This window comes from Lynx rufus, unplaced genomic scaffold, assembly GCF_022079265.1.
Source record: "Lynx rufus isolate CCGP_SWC_20201006 ecotype Redwood Valley unplaced genomic scaffold, mLynRuf1.p SCAF_6, whole genome shotgun sequence".
NCBI lineage: Eukaryota > Metazoa > Chordata > Mammalia > Carnivora > Felidae > Lynx > Lynx rufus.
In genome coordinates this window covers 74020588-74036988 of record NW_025814878.1, presented here as the reverse complement: position 1 = coordinate 74036988, position 16401 = coordinate 74020588, and the positions used below count along the sequence as shown (strand labels likewise).

At 37.1% G+C, this 16401-nt stretch overlaps 1 protein-coding gene across 1 annotated transcript in view; it reads left to right on the top strand.

Moving 5' to 3' along the window:
- The window catches only part of BCKDHB (branched chain keto acid dehydrogenase E1 subunit beta), a 203976-nt gene that overhangs the window by 61764 nt on the left and 125811 nt on the right, over positions 1 to 16401 (top strand). Inside the window, exons 7-8 of the mRNA XM_047102644.1 lie at positions 2576 to 2673; positions 4731 to 4841. Coding sequence (XP_046958600.1) covers positions 2576 to 2673; positions 4731 to 4841 — 209 coding nt within the window. The remainder of the gene's footprint in view (positions 1 to 2575; positions 2674 to 4730; positions 4842 to 16401) is intronic.

Sequence of the window (16401 nt, the reverse complement as noted above, 5' to 3'; positions counted from 1 at the left end):
ACAGCCATAGATAATATATAAATGAATGGATGTGGCTGTATTCCAGTAAAATATTGTTTATAAAAATTGACTTGCCTACTCCTGGTGTGGATGGAAGTATCTGGCTCAACATAATTTGTGTGCTACACCAGAACTTTTAAAGAAATGCTTTTAATTCTTATGAGTTAAAAAAAAAATTTTAACGTTTATTTATTTTTGAGAGAGATGGACAGAGCATGAGCAGGGGAGAGGCAGAGAGAGGGGTAGACACAGAATCTGAAGCAGGCTCCAGGCTCTGAGCTGTCAGCACAGAGCCCCATGCAGGGGCTTGAACTCACGAACTGTGAGCCAAAGTTAGATGCTTAACCAACTGAGCCATCCAGGCGTCCCTGCTTATGAGTTTTCTAACACAGCTTGTGTCTCATGTTTGTTAGTTAGCTTAATTGTCATCTGCTTTGAGTAGTTTTGTGGATTTTAGTGTATAGTTTAAATGTATTGGTGATTTTAAAAATATTCATTTCTTTCTCTGGCATTGATTATAGAAATGTTATTGGATTGGAAATATAAAAAAAAGAAAAGAAAAAACTTTCCACATCACTGAGAATAGTACCATTAAATTTGATAGTATTTATTTATTTATTTATTTATTTATTTATTTATTTTTACATTTATTTATTTTTGATAGAGAGAGACAGAGCACAAGTGGGGGAGGGGCAGAGACAGGAGGAGACACAGAATCTGAAGCAGGATCCAGGCCCTGAGCTGTCAGCACAGAGCCCCTAAATTTGGTAGTTTTTTAAAAATCACTTATAAGTAAAATCTATGTTTTTGACATGAAAACATGGCCAAGATATGTTGCCATGTGAAAAAATAGTGAGATGATAGAAGACTTCTGAACAGGGTGTACAGTGTGATTCTATATGTGGAAAAAAAGATTCATATGTGTTGATAAGTGTGCATACTTGACTATTATAAATATCTGAAAAGACACTGAATCGGTCATGGTTCTTAACTTTCAAGCCGAGATCAACTCTGGCCAATATAAAAGCAGAAAAGATTTATTGAAGGATAATGGATGGCTGAGATATCTTTGCAGTGCCTAAGAGCCAGGCTTAGAGGCCATATGTCTAAAGCAATACCCAAAATTCCACCACATAACTGGTTTTGCAAAGATGCCCCAGCACCTATTGGTGGATGTGGAACTGCAGTCTTGAATATTGATACCACTGAATCTGAATGCTGGATCTGCCTCCACTGTTACCCATACTCTAGGATGAGTTCTGGGTACTTGCTGCTCTTCTGTGTCATCAGCTTCCATTTCAGAGTCTGCCTTTGATTGGCAGAGCCCACATGTTGTGCCCTAGCTGCAAGGGAAGCTGGGAAAGTGCCTATGTGGACCTTACTTCTGTAGTGGACAAAGTGCCTTGCCTCATCAGATGGGGCATTTCCCCAATTTAGGAAGAGGATTAAGAAGCGTGGATGACAGAAAGAATGAAAGCTGTCCCCTGCAGACACCCAGGAGGTTGTTGGTATTGATTACTTCTGGGCAGTGGAGTTGGAAGAACTAACTGGGGCTCAGAGGGAACCTTTTTTTTTTTTTTACTCTTCTTTGCTCTTTGATTTAAAAAAAAAAAAGATTAAAACAACAATGATGAAAGATTATGGGGAAAGTCAACAAAAGGGAACTATTTTTCCCCACCACTTCTGCTGTTTCACTGCTCTCACATGGAATTCAAGACGGCTTCCTAGCCTAACGGGGCAATTCCATCAACTTCCTACTCAATTTCATTTAAAAATTCACCTCATGATTTCCTCGTGAATTCAGTCAACTCTATATTGCTTGTGTTTGGTTGGGCAGAAATAATCATGAAATAGTTTTCTCTGGGATACCAGTGGCTTATGCTTCCTTTAGCCCGGTAGAGCTGCTTTAGCATATCTCTTCGAGATCTACAGGATTCAGCTCTGAAAATTAGGGTGTTGTCGGCTGCCATAATGGATGAAGTGTTCATAGATGTAAGGCACAAAAATAAAATATGCTTAAATATTTGGCCCTACTATGTATGTTTCATTTTTCAAACCCCCATAAATTTGCTTCTTGATAGAAAACTTGTCTGAGAACTTATTTCAGTCTGATCAAGTTTTAGCAGACATGTTAACATTTTTTTTTAGAATGGTTTTAGATTTACAGAAAAGGTGTGGAGACAGTACAGGAGAGTTCCCATATACACCACATGTAGTTTTCTGTATTATTAACGTCTCTTATTAGTATGGCCTATTTATTACAGTTGACACATATATTGACACATTGTTGACCAAAGCCCTAACTTTAAGTAAGATTTGATTAGTTTTTATCCAAAGTCCTTCTTCTGTTACAGGATAGCTGATATATTTTATACATTTACATTGTATTTTTTCATATGTGTAGTGATGTCATGGAGCCATATAATAAATGCTATTTCTGTTTTAAATAACTTAGGGAATTTGGGGGAAGAGTAAAATAAAGCTTTGCCACAATGAAATTCTTATATTCTCTTATGCACAAGTACCACATGAAAAAAAAATAACTTTTTATTTTTTTCCCCCGTTACATATTCAGTTGAACAGGTTCCTGTAGAACCATACCACATCCCCCTGTCCCAGGCTGAAGTCATACAGGAAGGGAGTGATGTTACTCTAGTTGCCTGGGGCACTCAGGTCAGTAACATTTATAAGAACCAATAATGTCCATATTGTGCTTGGAAGCTCTCATTTTTAATCCTGATACTATAAAAATTTAAAGTGTTTTTCTTCTGTCTCAAATTTTAGTCTTGCTTGTGCTACATCTGTATTTGGTATTGATTTCTGGTTGAAAGTGAGGTGCCTATTCAGCTATATTAAAATATATATGAATGTGGTAAAACCATTAAAATCTGTTGAGTTTATGCAAATGGATTCATTCAAAACTGTTTCTTTTGAGGCACATATTATACATCACTCACTCTGGCTTCTGCACTTGACCTGGTGTCTTTTTCATCACATCTGCTGCCATCTCATGTGATTATGTAGCTGGCCACGTGGGACATCTAGTGATCCAGCGTCCGAGTTCTATACCTTCCTCTGTTCCAGCGAGCCTCAATTCTGATCTGTCTCCATTTTCCCAGTGCTTGTCATGCTGCCCTGCTTCCAGACTTTGAAACTCGGGACTCTTTGCTCCTCTGGCCATAGACTTCTATCTTTGACTTTTCTCTCTCCTTCTTTTAAAGAAATGGTCCATTTTTCTTTCTTCTGTGTAAAGGAAATACTTATTTTTAGAAAATTTGGTGCAACGTTAAATAACGAAAATAATAGAAATCATTTGTAATACCACAACCTCCTACTCTCCTCTCCACTCGATGTTTGGCTTGGAGAGCCAGTCCTCCTGGTTTCTTACCTCCAGTGGGAAAATCTTGTATCTGTATCCCTTTCACGCAGCATGCATCCTTGCCTCTCTTTGTAATAGGGAAGTTAGTGTATTGGATACTATGTCCTATAACTTGCTTTTTCCTCATACCTTCCATGTCTGCTGCCACTCCTTTCTTCTTTCTCTTTGTACTCAAAAGAAGAGGTGTCTGGTTTTTATACCTACCTCTACAAATCTTTCAGATTATATTCTCTTTTACCTTTTCCAGGTCTGTAACTTACCAGCTAGTCCCTTCTCTCTTTTGCATCTTCAGTTTCTTCTTTCCACGTCCCTTTTATTAACAAGGTGTATATTTCTTAGGGGCGCCTGGGGGGCTCAGTCGGTTAAGCGTCCAACTTCGGCTCAGGTCATGATCTCACAGTTCATGAGTTCAAGCCCCCGCATCGGGCTCTGTGCTGACAGCTCGGAGCCTGGAGCCTGCATCGGATTCTGTGTCTCCCTCTCTTTCTGCCCTTCCCCTGCTTGTGCTCTGTCTCTCTCTGTCTCAAAAATAAGTAAACATTGCAAAAAATTTAAAAAGGTGTATATTTCTTCTCTATCTAAAAAATACCTTTTCTCTACCCTGCTTTTCCCTTAAATACCAGTACTTCTCCTCCTTTCTTTTATCACTAAACTTGAACAACCATTTTCTACTACCTATATTTAATTCCTTAACTTCCTTATGTTCTTGTACCTATGAGTTCTGTTCCCACTAATTTACTACAATTATTTCTGCTAACATTCCTAATTTTCTAATGATTAAATCCAACCCTTATCCCATATTGCTATGGTATATGATACTGGCTGCTGTTTTTATGAAACACTTTCTTCTTTGGTTTCTGGGAGATATTGTCTCCTAAGTTTTCTTCGTGTTTTTTGTTGTTGTTGTTGTTGTTGTTTTCTTTCTTTCTTTCTTTCTTTCTTTCTTTCTTTCTTTCTTTCTTTCTTTCAAGTGAGCTCCTCCTTCTCCATTTTCCCCTTAAATGTTGGTCATCTACAGGGTTCCACAATCTTCCCTTTCCTTCTCCTTCCTCATGCCCTCTCTAGAAACTCAACCTACTCCTGTGACTTTACCTTCTGTATGCTGATATCTTATCAATGTCTCTATCAATGACTGCTCTCCTTTTCTTTGAGAACATCTTTCCAACCGTTTTCTAGATATCTGTGTTTGATTATTTTGGTAGAATATGGGGTTCAACATGTCTAAGACATTTAATTCTTCATGAAAATCAGTTTCTCTGACTTTAAACACTGCTTGTATTAATGATATCAGAATTCAGTTAGTTTTTCAGGTCTCAATCTCTGTAGTTATTCTCTGCTGTTTTTATTTCAGGTTCATGTCATGCGAGAGGTGGCTTCCATGGCTCAAGAAAAGCTTGGAGTATCTTGTGAAGTCATTGATCTGAAGACCATACTACCTTGGGACATGGATACAGTTTGCAAGGTATGAATATAGTTTGATAGAGTGTCATTTCCTTAAACTCTTGGGGAATATTTACTGGCAGTTTGCAAAGAATTGTTTTGAAATTTTGAGCTTCATGAGCACTTTCACCTGATTGAAAACTTTAAAAATTTACACCGTGACAGAAGCATGTGGTGTATAATCAGTTTAATGCTCAAGGAAACCAATCACTTGACAGTTTTTCCCTTCCATAGTTCTCTGTTTAAAATATTGCAAAACTGGAGTAGTACAAATAGGAACATTTCAGGTATGTTGGAAGTCACCTGTGTTTTTAACTATTTATCACTTGAACTACTTAGGATTTGATAAGCATAGTTTAATATAGTCTGCTAAATGGTTTGGCTAAATTTTCATTATCTCCTCTCCAAAAGAGATGGAGATGGATTATGTTCAAAACCAAACCAAACCAAAAAAACCCCTCTTTGCACGGTCTTAATACTGTGAATCACCGTTTAAATGTTATGTTGTGGGATTCTGGCTGCTCTTAGTTTTCTGTCTAAGCAACCGCTTGGTAGTCCCTTCTCAAGAATACAGTTCGGTTCCCATTTACTTGGCTGTAACTGGTAATCTTTCATATTAACGTACAGATAAACATTCCCACTGTGGTATGTAAGGAAAATTAAGCCCTTTTTTTTTTATGTGATGGTAGTATCTACTAAAGTTTAGGTAATGTTGCATATATTACTTTTCCTTGATTTACTGTTATAACAAGTGAGTCATAAGACTGAGGGTATTTTACATTTATTTTTTTAAGGAATATTAAAATTTTTTATTATTAGAAGTATTCTTAGAATATATGTATAAGACAAAGAAGGAGGGAAATGACCATAAATTATTAAAAGTTAAGCCAGAGGGGCGCCTGGGTGGCGCAGTCGGTTAAGCGTCAGACTTCAGCCAGGTCACGATCTCACGGTCCGTGAGTTCGAGCCCCGCGCGTCAGGCTCTGGGCTGATGGCTCAGAGCCTGGAGCCTGTTTCCGATTCTGTGTCTCCCTCTCTCTCTGCCCCTCCCCCGTTCATGCTCTGTCTCTCTCTGTCCCAAAAAAAATAAATAAACGTTGGAAAAAAAAAAATTTAAAAGTTAAGCCAGAAATTTAATTCTGCAGAGGCTGGTTTACGTATCTTGATTTTTTTTTTTTTACCAATTTATTTCACAGCATTTATTGAGTACCTACATTAGCGAGTGTTCTAATAGACATATAAAGTTAAGTAAGACAAGTTCCTAGAAGATTATTTTCTAGGAAACAAAAAACACTTTTTTTTTTATTTTATTTTTTATTTTTTAAAATTTATTTATTTATTTATTTATTTTTAATTTTTTTTTTTCAACATTTATTCATTTTTGGGACAGAGAGAGACAGAGCATGAACGGGGGAGGGGCAGAGAGAGAGGGAGACACAGAATCGGAAACAGGCTCCAGGCTCTGAGCCATCAGCCCAGAGCCCGACGCGGGGCTCGAACTCACAGACCGCGAGATTGTGACCTGGCTGAAGTCGGACGCCTAACCGACTGCGCCACCCAGGCGCCCCTTATGTTTTAAAATTTATATTCAAATTAGTTAGCATATAGTGAAACAATGATTTCAGTAGATTCCTTAATGCCCCTTACCTATTTAGCCCATCCCCCCCCCACAACCCCTCCAGCAACCCTCAGTTTGTTCTCCATATTTATGAGTCTCTTCTGTTTTGTCCGCCTCCCTCTTTTTATATTTATTTTTACTTCCCTTCCCTTAGTTCATCTGTTTTGTATCTTAAAGTCATCATATGAGTGAAGTCATATGACATTTGTCTTTCTCTGACTAACTAATTTCACTTAGCATAATACCCTCCAGTTCCATCCCCGTAGTTGCAAATGGCAAGATTTCATTCTTTTTGATTGCCGACTAATACTCCATTGTGTGTGGTGTGTGTGTATATGTATATACACACATCTTTATCCATTCATCCATCAATGGACATTCGGGCTCTTTCCATACTTTGGCTATTGTTGATAGTGCTGCTATAAACATGGGGGTGCATGGGTCCCTTTGAAACAGCACACCTGTATCCTGTGGATAAATGCCTAGTAGTACAATTGCTGGGTTGTAGGGTAGTTCTATTTTTAGTTTTTTGAGTAACCTCCATACTGTTTTCCAGAGTGGCTGCACCAGCTTGCATTCCCAAACATTTATTATTTTTAAAGAAGTTTAGCATTCTCCTGGCTTTTATAGGCTGTTTCTTAGGTTAGTCACGTGAAAAAAAATCTGCAACTACTACTGATGTGAAAGTACAGCATAGGTTATATTTAGGTAAAGATTGTTTTATAACTTAATGAAAGATTTAAGATTTGTTATAGTAAATGTTCCGTGGACTCACTTGACATCATCTAAACACTGGACATGGTTACAAATGGTTTCAACAATATTCTAAGTCTTTATATTTGTAGCTTCCATCATTAAGGGCAGTATTTTAGGTTGAATTATTTGTAACTGCATGAAAGTAATGCTTCTTTAGGCTTTTTCAAATCGAGTCAGATGCTGGGTTTTCTTTTAAGTAGCCAGCTGTTCCAAATCATGGAAAGCTGGAACTGATAGCCTTTGCCCCAGAATGGGCTTCTTTTTTTGCAACTGTACCCCACTTATTCTTGGAGTTTATATTTATAAAGTGAAAGGTGCTTTTGTATGGGAATATAATGTTTTGTTATGGTACAGTGGGGGTACTGATATATGGGTAGGACAAGTACTTTTAAACTTTATTTACATTTTTATATGTCCAAACAGAGTTTGTAGCAGCTTATGGTAAAACACAAATGTAACAACACTCCAAGCTGATAATTGGGAAGGTAATGAAGGGAGAGGAAAAAGAAGGGGGAAATTATTTGTTTATATTTCTCTCTACATCATTTGCTTGTGTGGAACTCCCCCTCCTCCTTTTATTAAATCTACTGGTTGCACCTTTGTATGGTCCTGGAATGTAGGTCCTATTTCCTTAGGGCTCTTTACTATTGGAAAAGATGAAAGAGGAGACTAGAGACCGCTGCTGCAATGAGAAGGTGATGCATCAAACCTCTGAGTCACCAGCATCCTCACTGTAGTCTTGTGTTCGGGTGCTTTCATCTTGCCATTGTCTGGTTGATGACTCCAGTTATGACAGTGAAAGCCCGCTTGTCATATCTTGATTACTTTGGGTTCTTTGACTCTCTTCCCTGCTGGTCATGGTGATCTTGTTTTTTCCTTTCATGTATCAAAGGAAAGTTTTGATACTTGGCATCTTTCTAGGATTTGGAGATAACTTTAACAAGAGGGCCCTATAGCTAAACCTCATTAAAAGTGAGGCTTTCGTTGTTGTTGTTTAACTAGAGTTAAGTTTTTCTTTATGAATTCCATAGTAATCAAAATTTATGTTTATTATCTCTTTCAGTTAGTGCTGTGTTTTATCTTTTTTTTTTTTTTTTGTCTTATGATAAAATCAGATCCCTCAACTCTGTTCATGACATGTTAAGCTCAGCACCAAAATGCATCTTTTTGGAAAACCTAATCAAGAAAAGCCTATTAAAGGTAAAAAAAAATCCTTATTGAAAATACACATTAGCACACTAAGCATAGTAAAATGACTCTGAGGCAGTTGAGGAATTGGTTAATGAAGTCTGAATTTAACTGCATTTTTAAAAACATAGTCCTACTTTTTGCTTAAGCCTTGAAGCATTGTTTGGAACTTATAATTTTGAAAAATTGCTTGGGGACAGAAAGCAGCAGAGTTTTTGAATGTTGCTCAGGGGAGCTACAAAATTGGAGACCTGCGTAGATCTAAGAACCATAGTTCATTTATTTAATTCTGAACCTGATATTAAAGGGCTAAGCTGGAAACCTCTAAAAAGCGGAATAAAAATTCCTGAGTTTTGAGTTGCCTAGGAGACCAAGACCTACCCCGAGGATTTGGGGTATGAGTGGGGTGGGGGAGAACATCAGTGAGCAGAGTTGAAGGCCCTGGAGTGACAAATGGACTCTTTTTACTTGGGGGCACCTGCCAAGTAAGTTTCAACTAGAAATTGAGAATCCAGGTGTATAGACTCCATATTTGATTGGGTTGCAATGACAGAATGGGAAACTTGGTGGGATTGTGTGTGTATGTGTTAAATACACAGTTAGTCTTCCATTAAAGATATTTGCCAAATTTTAAACCTGCGTATGGTGGGCACTAAGCAGAAAATAAATACCTAAAAGGCCAAGCCATCACTGGAGACTGAAGTGTCAAAGACCAATCATACTCTCAGTTGAAAGCTGTGGAGTCAGGTCTTAGGATATGAATCAAACCAGAAGTAGATCACAGCTTCCCCAGTCTGCAGCACAGTCTCACCCCCTCTCAGTTCCTTTCCTGGATTAATGTAACTTACCTTATGCTCTGTCTGCCCAGCAGAATGAGGAAACAGTCCTCCCATCATCTGGAACCTCTATGAATCTGCATTCAATAAAAAATTACTAAGTATATGAAGAGACAGGACCATTTGATTCAAAACCAAGAAAAAAACACAAACAATAGAAAGCAGAAACACAGGTGATCCAGATACTGGAGTTAGCAGACAAGGACTTATTTATGTTTAGGAACATAGAGGAAGAAAAGGAACAAAAGAGGTAAGAGTGTGGAGAATAATCCTAGAGGGTTGTGTGTGTGTGTGTGTGTGTGTGTGTGTGTGTGTGTGTGTGTGTGTGAGAGAGAGAGAGAGAGAGAGAGAGAGAGAGAACATTTTAGAACCAAAGAAATATTTGTCAATAAGAACTCAGTGGATGCGTTTATAAAGTTATTGGACTTAGAACATGATAGTATTAATGAACTAGAAGGCAAGTATATAGAAAATGTTTAAACTCAAGCACAGTTTGATTGATTGGGGGAAAATAAAATAGACTAAAACAGAAGGGAGCATAAAACACATTGGGGATCTGGTCAAAGGATCTGTCCCATATATGATTTGAATTCCAGAAGAAAAGAGAGAATGAATTGGTCAGAAACAATATAAGAAGTATTTCTCATGAAACTTTCAGGACATCACTATAGTCAAGAGGATTTGTGAACCTCTAACGATGTATTAAAAAAAACCCACACTCGGGGCGCCTGGGTGGCGCAGTCGGTTAAGCGTCCGACTTCAGCCAGGTCACGATCTCGCAGTCCGTGAGTTCGAGCCCCGCGTCAGGCTCTGGGCTGATGGCTCAGAGCCTGGAGCCTGTTTCCCATTCTGTGTCTCCCTCTCTCTCTGGCCCTCCCCCGTTCATGCTCTGTCTCTCTCTCTGTCCCAAAAATAAATAAAACGTTGAAAAAAAAAAAATTAAAAAAAAAAAAAACCCACACTCATGTACGCAATGGGATGACATCTTAACTTGTTGAGGATGCCAACCTAACATTCTATACCCAGTGAAAATATACTCTTAAAATTAAAATGAAGTAAAAAATACTTTAGACAAATATAAATTGAGAGAATTAATCACCAGCACATTTTCACTAGAAGAAATACTACAAGGGAGTTCTTTAGGCAGAAGGAAAATGATCCTCGAAGACAATGAGAATGGGGCTTACATGAAGTTAAAATATTCCATTGTTCTAGGATTATTAAATGTAAAATTTTTATCAGATTACATTAAGTTAGGGATGCATGTTGTAACCTCCAGATTAACAACTGAAATAATATTGAAAGTGTATTTCCAGCAAATTAAAAAGGGAACTATAGATTAATAGAAATATTTGGTTAAACTAAAAGAAAGGAAAATATATATTAAAAAAAAAAACCCAAAAACCTAAAAAGCAAAAGAGGTGTGTCCATAGAAAACAGAGGATAGATATAAACCCAAGTATGTAAGTAAGTAAACACAAATGGATTAAATCTAATAAAAGCCTTCATTAAAAACCTCATTAAAAAATAACACCAATATAGGGCACCTAGGTGGCTCAGTCAGTTGAGCGTCCAACTCTTGATTTTGGTTTGGGTCATGATCCTAGGTTGGTGGGATCAAGCTCCGTGTCAGGCTCTGTGCTGAGCATGGAGCCTGCTTGACATTCTCTCTTTCCCTCTGCCCTTCTCCCCCACTCATTCTCTCTCTTTGAAAAAATCAATCAATCAATCAATCAATAACACCAATGTGTAGCTTAAGAGAGATACTTTAAATATAAGGACACAGAAAGTTTGAAAGGGATGGAAAAAAGACTGCTGGTATAGCCATACAAATTTCAGATAAAGCTTTTAAGGCAAGATGTGTTACTAGAAATAAAGAACATTTCATAACGCTAAAGGAATCAATCTACCTTGAAGATGTCACAATCTTAAATCTATTATGTCCTCAACAGCATAGTTTCAAAATACATAAAGCAAAAGAAAACACAACACTAAAAGGAGATGTAGACATATCCACAATCATAGTGGGAGACTTTGACACCCTTCTTAAAAAACTGATCAAACAGATAATATCAGTAAGTATATAGAAGATCTGAAGAGTTAAACTTGTCCTAATTGTGTACTCAACTATATAAGGAATAATTCTTTTTTCCACTGAAGAATAATTGACATATAGTATTAGTTTCTGGTGTACAACATAGTGATTCAATATTCATATACCTTATGAAATGATCACCACAATATGCCTAGTTCGATTGAATATGGAACATTTATCAAAACCAACCAAATGCTAGGACATAAACATACAATGCTAAACCTCTGAAGTTTGAAGTCATTTAGAGTATGTTTGAACAGTGGAATTCAGTTAGAAATTGAAATAAAAAATACCAGAAAAGCCTCAACTTTTTACAAATTAAATAATTTACGTTTAAATCATGGGTTGTAAACTGCAATAGAAATTAGAAAAATACTGAACTGAAGTGTTATGAAGTTATTACATATCAAAAATTTCAAGATTCAGCTAAAGCCATGCTCAGACAAAACAGTATGACTGTGCAAATACATATATTTAGAAAACAGGAATAAGAACAAAAAAATTAATGATATGAATTTCCATTCCAGAAAGAAAATCAAACCTAGAGAAAATGGAATAAGTGTAGTGATAAAAAGTAGAAATCAGTAAAACAGAAAATGTACAATAGAGAAGCTTAATAAAGTAAAATTTAGATCTTTGAATAGATTAATGTACTTGATAAGCCTTTAGGAAGACTAATGAAAAAAATAGGACAAAAACAAATGACAAATATCACGTATGAAGAAGCAGAGAATACAGACAACAGAAAGATATTGAGAGGATATCATGAATAATTTTACAAATAAGTTTGGGTGAAATGGACAGACTCCTGCAAAAATATAATGTTTTCAAAATAATAATTACGTAATCTCAATAGTCATATATCAAAGAAATTTAATCCATTTTTACTAATGCTTATATAAGGAAAACCCTAGACTCATAGGGCTTTACTGGTGAATTCTTTAAAACACAATTCTTATACAAATTCTTACAGAAAATAGAACAAGAGGAAAAACTTCCACATTCTTTTTATAAGGCTGGCTTAATATTCATATCAAACCTGTTTCTGACAGTATATAAAGCAAAATAATAGACAATTTTTTCTTAAGAATGTAGATGTAAAAATCTGAAACAAAATATTGGAAAGTCAAATCCAGCCATATATCAAGAGACAAAGCTGAGGGTTTATTTCAAGTATTCAAAGGGTGTTTGACATTCATAAACATTCACACAGTGGTTGATGCAATTTCCCACATGAACAGAAAATGGGAAAAACAATCCTGATGATCTTCATAATACAGAAAAACATTTGTTAAAAGTCAATATCCATTCATAATGAAAATTTCTTAGTAGCCTAGAAATAGAATGGAATTCTATTAATATGATAAAGGGTAACTTTATCTTGTAGCTATGAAGAGCTTTTTATAAAAAGCCTGCAGCGAAAAGTATATTTCCTAGTGAAATTTTGACCACTTTCCCATTGAGATCCAGGAATGCAACAAGGATGCCCATACATAAACGCAAGAGATACAAAGATCATATGGATTGGGAAGAAGAAGTAAAACTTAGTATTCATAGATAATGTGATTTGTATGTAGGAAGATCTACAAGAATTGGTAGGCAAATTATTAGAATTAAGTGTACCAACACCCCTGGAAACAAGGTCAATATACAATAATTGTATTTTTATGTACCAGCAACAAATAGAAAATAAATTGAAAACATTTTGCAAAAATATCAAAGAATCAAACATCTAGGGAGAAATTGAGTGATGCATATGTAACAGCTTTACACAGAAAATCACAAAATATTATTCAGAGAAATTAGAGAAGATGCAAGCAACCGACGCACATACCGTAAGTCAAGATACGTTGCAAGGTTATAGTAGTTACCGCGTTGTACTGGAGTGAAGATGGACTCCTGTGCTGCCATTGGTTAGCTTTTTATAGACTTAGAGCTTTGGTGTACTCTGACCAGGAGGAGTTTTTTCCGTTATTCAGCCAGAAACCCATACCCCTAAGTAGAGCTGTTCTTCCCAAGCTCCCCAGGTATAAGAACCATGATTAAGTGTTGAGGGCTTGAGTGGACTTTCCTGCTGAGATACAGACCACATTCAAAGTGAGTTAAAAAGCGAGCTACAAGTTAAAACAAACAAACAAACAAACAATGGCCAGGCATAGAGTTAGGTGTGAGGTGCTGTCCAGCTTGAAGTTTTTTGTTGTTGTTGTTGCTGTTGTTTTTAATGTGTAGAAATTCAGAGACGCTGCCTATGGATAATAAGCACTTGATGACAGTCTTTGAAAGAAACTCGGGATTCAAGAATAATATTGTCATTCAACATAGAATCAACTACATAACAGTGCAAAAAAGAAAAGAAAAACGACAATTCATAAGGTGTGGGTGATTTCCATATGTTTATGGAGAGGAGAAGAGAGCTCTGACACAGAGCTTTGACATGCATTACTTTAGTTGAAGATTAAATTCTGCTAATTATTTAAATAAATAAGGATTTGCCTTTACTCCTTGGAGCCTTTTTTTTTATTCCTCTCCCTTTCATGTTTTGCCTGCCTACATTCAATTCCAAAGCAGATCCTGCTGCCTTGTCTACACCATATGTCCAGAAATCTGACCATCACCTCTAATGCTGTTACCCTTGATCCTGGTCCACACTGTGAGCATTTCTCACCTGGGTTTTGGCCATAGCCTCAAACTAGTCTTGTTTCTGCACTTTACTTGCCCAAGACAGAACTGATGCTTTCAAATGTGAGTCACATCATTTCCCTTCTAGTCTCAAATGGCCTCAGTAGTTTCCCATTAAATTTAGTGGAAAGGTCAAGTTTCTTAGCAAAGTCTACAGGGTTTTACTTCGTCTCACCACATTCCTCACCCCATCATCCATCCCCCCTTCAGGAAATGCTCTTCATGGACTCTCAGCCAAGCCAATGTGTTAGGTCACCACTCAAATACCATTTTCTCATTCAAGCCTTCTTTGACCTGCTTACTTAATATTAGATCCCATCCCTTTTACCAAGACTCCGTTTTACCCCTTCTTCCTTTTTTTTTCCTAGAGAGATTAAATGATCTAACCTATTATGTAACTTTATTATTTATACTGTCTATTTTCTTCCCCCATTAGCAGGTAAGTTCTGTGAGGGTAGGGGCTTTTGTCTGCTGGGTCACTGTTGAATTCTCAGTACCTGAAAAAATGCCTGGCATAGGTTTGGTGTTCAATAGATATTTGCTGTGGAATTAATACAAATATCAGCAAAAGAAAATTTGATAATATGCTATGAAAACTGTTTACTATTGAAATGTTTTGATTTTGGTACTTTTTCTTATTTTTGTTGCTTATATAAATGCGTAAAAAGTAACTCTAAAATATTGCTTTATGAATAAATCTATGTCAGGGCGCTTCAGTGGCTCAGTCGGTTAAGTGACTGACTCTTGATTTAGGCTCAGGTCATGATCTCACAGTTCGTGAGTTCAAAGCCTGTGTTGGGCTCTGGGCTGACCTGTGCTGAGACTGCTTGGGATTTTCTTCCTCTCTCTCTGCCCCTCCCCGGCTCATGAGCATGTGCACACTATCTCTCAAAATAAATACATAAACTTAAAAATTTTTATTTTAAGCTGAAGCGTTTAAGTTTTAGTTTGACCTTAGTTTTAATTTGTTTTATTTTTCTTGACCGTTGTCCATTTTTCATAATGGTATATACAAATTATCATTTGAATTCTCATTACAATAGGACCAATTTATTCTAAAAATCAAAGTGAAATTGACTATACTTAACCTCAGTTATCTGTAATTTCTGAGAAATGTGTTCTTATAATTTTCTGCATAGATGAGAGTCACTATTTCTGTGTAGCAGCTTTCAAAACTACTTAACCTTTTGCATGTCAATATTTTCAAAACCTTTTCGCTTATACTTTCTCAAGGAAAACATAATGTATATAATTTCATCTTTTGAAAATAATTTAGTCCAAACAAACATGAGTTGTTACACTGTGTTAAGACATTTACATTTATTAAGGTATATGGTTGTTTACTTCATGGATATATTTCTGTGCTTAATTTCATGGTTTTAAGCCTTTTTAAATTTAAGTGTTCTTTTATCTTTTGCTGTCATATCATCACCAGCTGTGCATGGGATCCAGATGACCAGACTTTATAACTGAGACTTGTACATTGGCCAGGGAAGGCCTGTAATGATTTCTCATGAATCAAGAACACATGCTTTACTCTTTAAACCTTATGATACTAATTTGGGCTTTTCAGAACCTTTCTCCTCTTATTTCCTTGCCTGCTTTGCAGGTGGGTCATTGTTATGGAATTTAGAGCTGGAAGAGTTCAGCCTGGGCCTGTTCCCTTTGGCCTTTCTACTGGTCTCAGGAGTGATCTGTGACTTTTAACATCCGTCACAGCTATTATGCACTGCTTCCTATGAGGGGTTTTGTCGATTCAAACAGACTGGTACAACACACTGTCTCAAAGCCTCACCGCTTTCCCCTCTCCCCCAAAGTAATCTACTTTTTCAGAGGTACTCAGGGGATGGGTCATTATGTTTTTAAATTTTGGAAATGGTGTAGACAGGAACTTCCTCCCTACCTGTTTGCTCTTCTCTCTACCTCTCTTGCTTTCCTGCTCTTTTCCCTTTCCACCCCGAAAGATGGTGATGTGCCCATCGATGCAAATGGTTGTTCTTTGGCTTCATGTTGAGGTACCTGTAGTCTTAGTATTTTGGGGGCATCTTAGGAGCAGGGCAAGGCCTCTGTGATACTATAATGTGGGATAGCAGCTGGAAGTAATTGCACTGTAGCCTGAGGAAGTGACTATAGTCAGGAGGGAGGATTTAACATCCTCTTCTCCTGTCCTTGCACTCCAGCTCTTTCCATTCTTGCTTTAAAAGACCTCCCTGGTGAGGTGCCTGGGTGGCTCAGTTGGTTAAACATCTGACTCTTGATCTCAGCTCAGGTCATGATCTCAGCGTTCGTAAGTTCGAGCCCCATGTGGGACTCTGTGCTGACAGCTCAGAGCCTGCTTGGGATTCTCTCTCCCTCTCTCTCTGCCCCTCCATCACTCCCGCTCTCTCTCTCTCTCTCTCTCTCTCTCTCT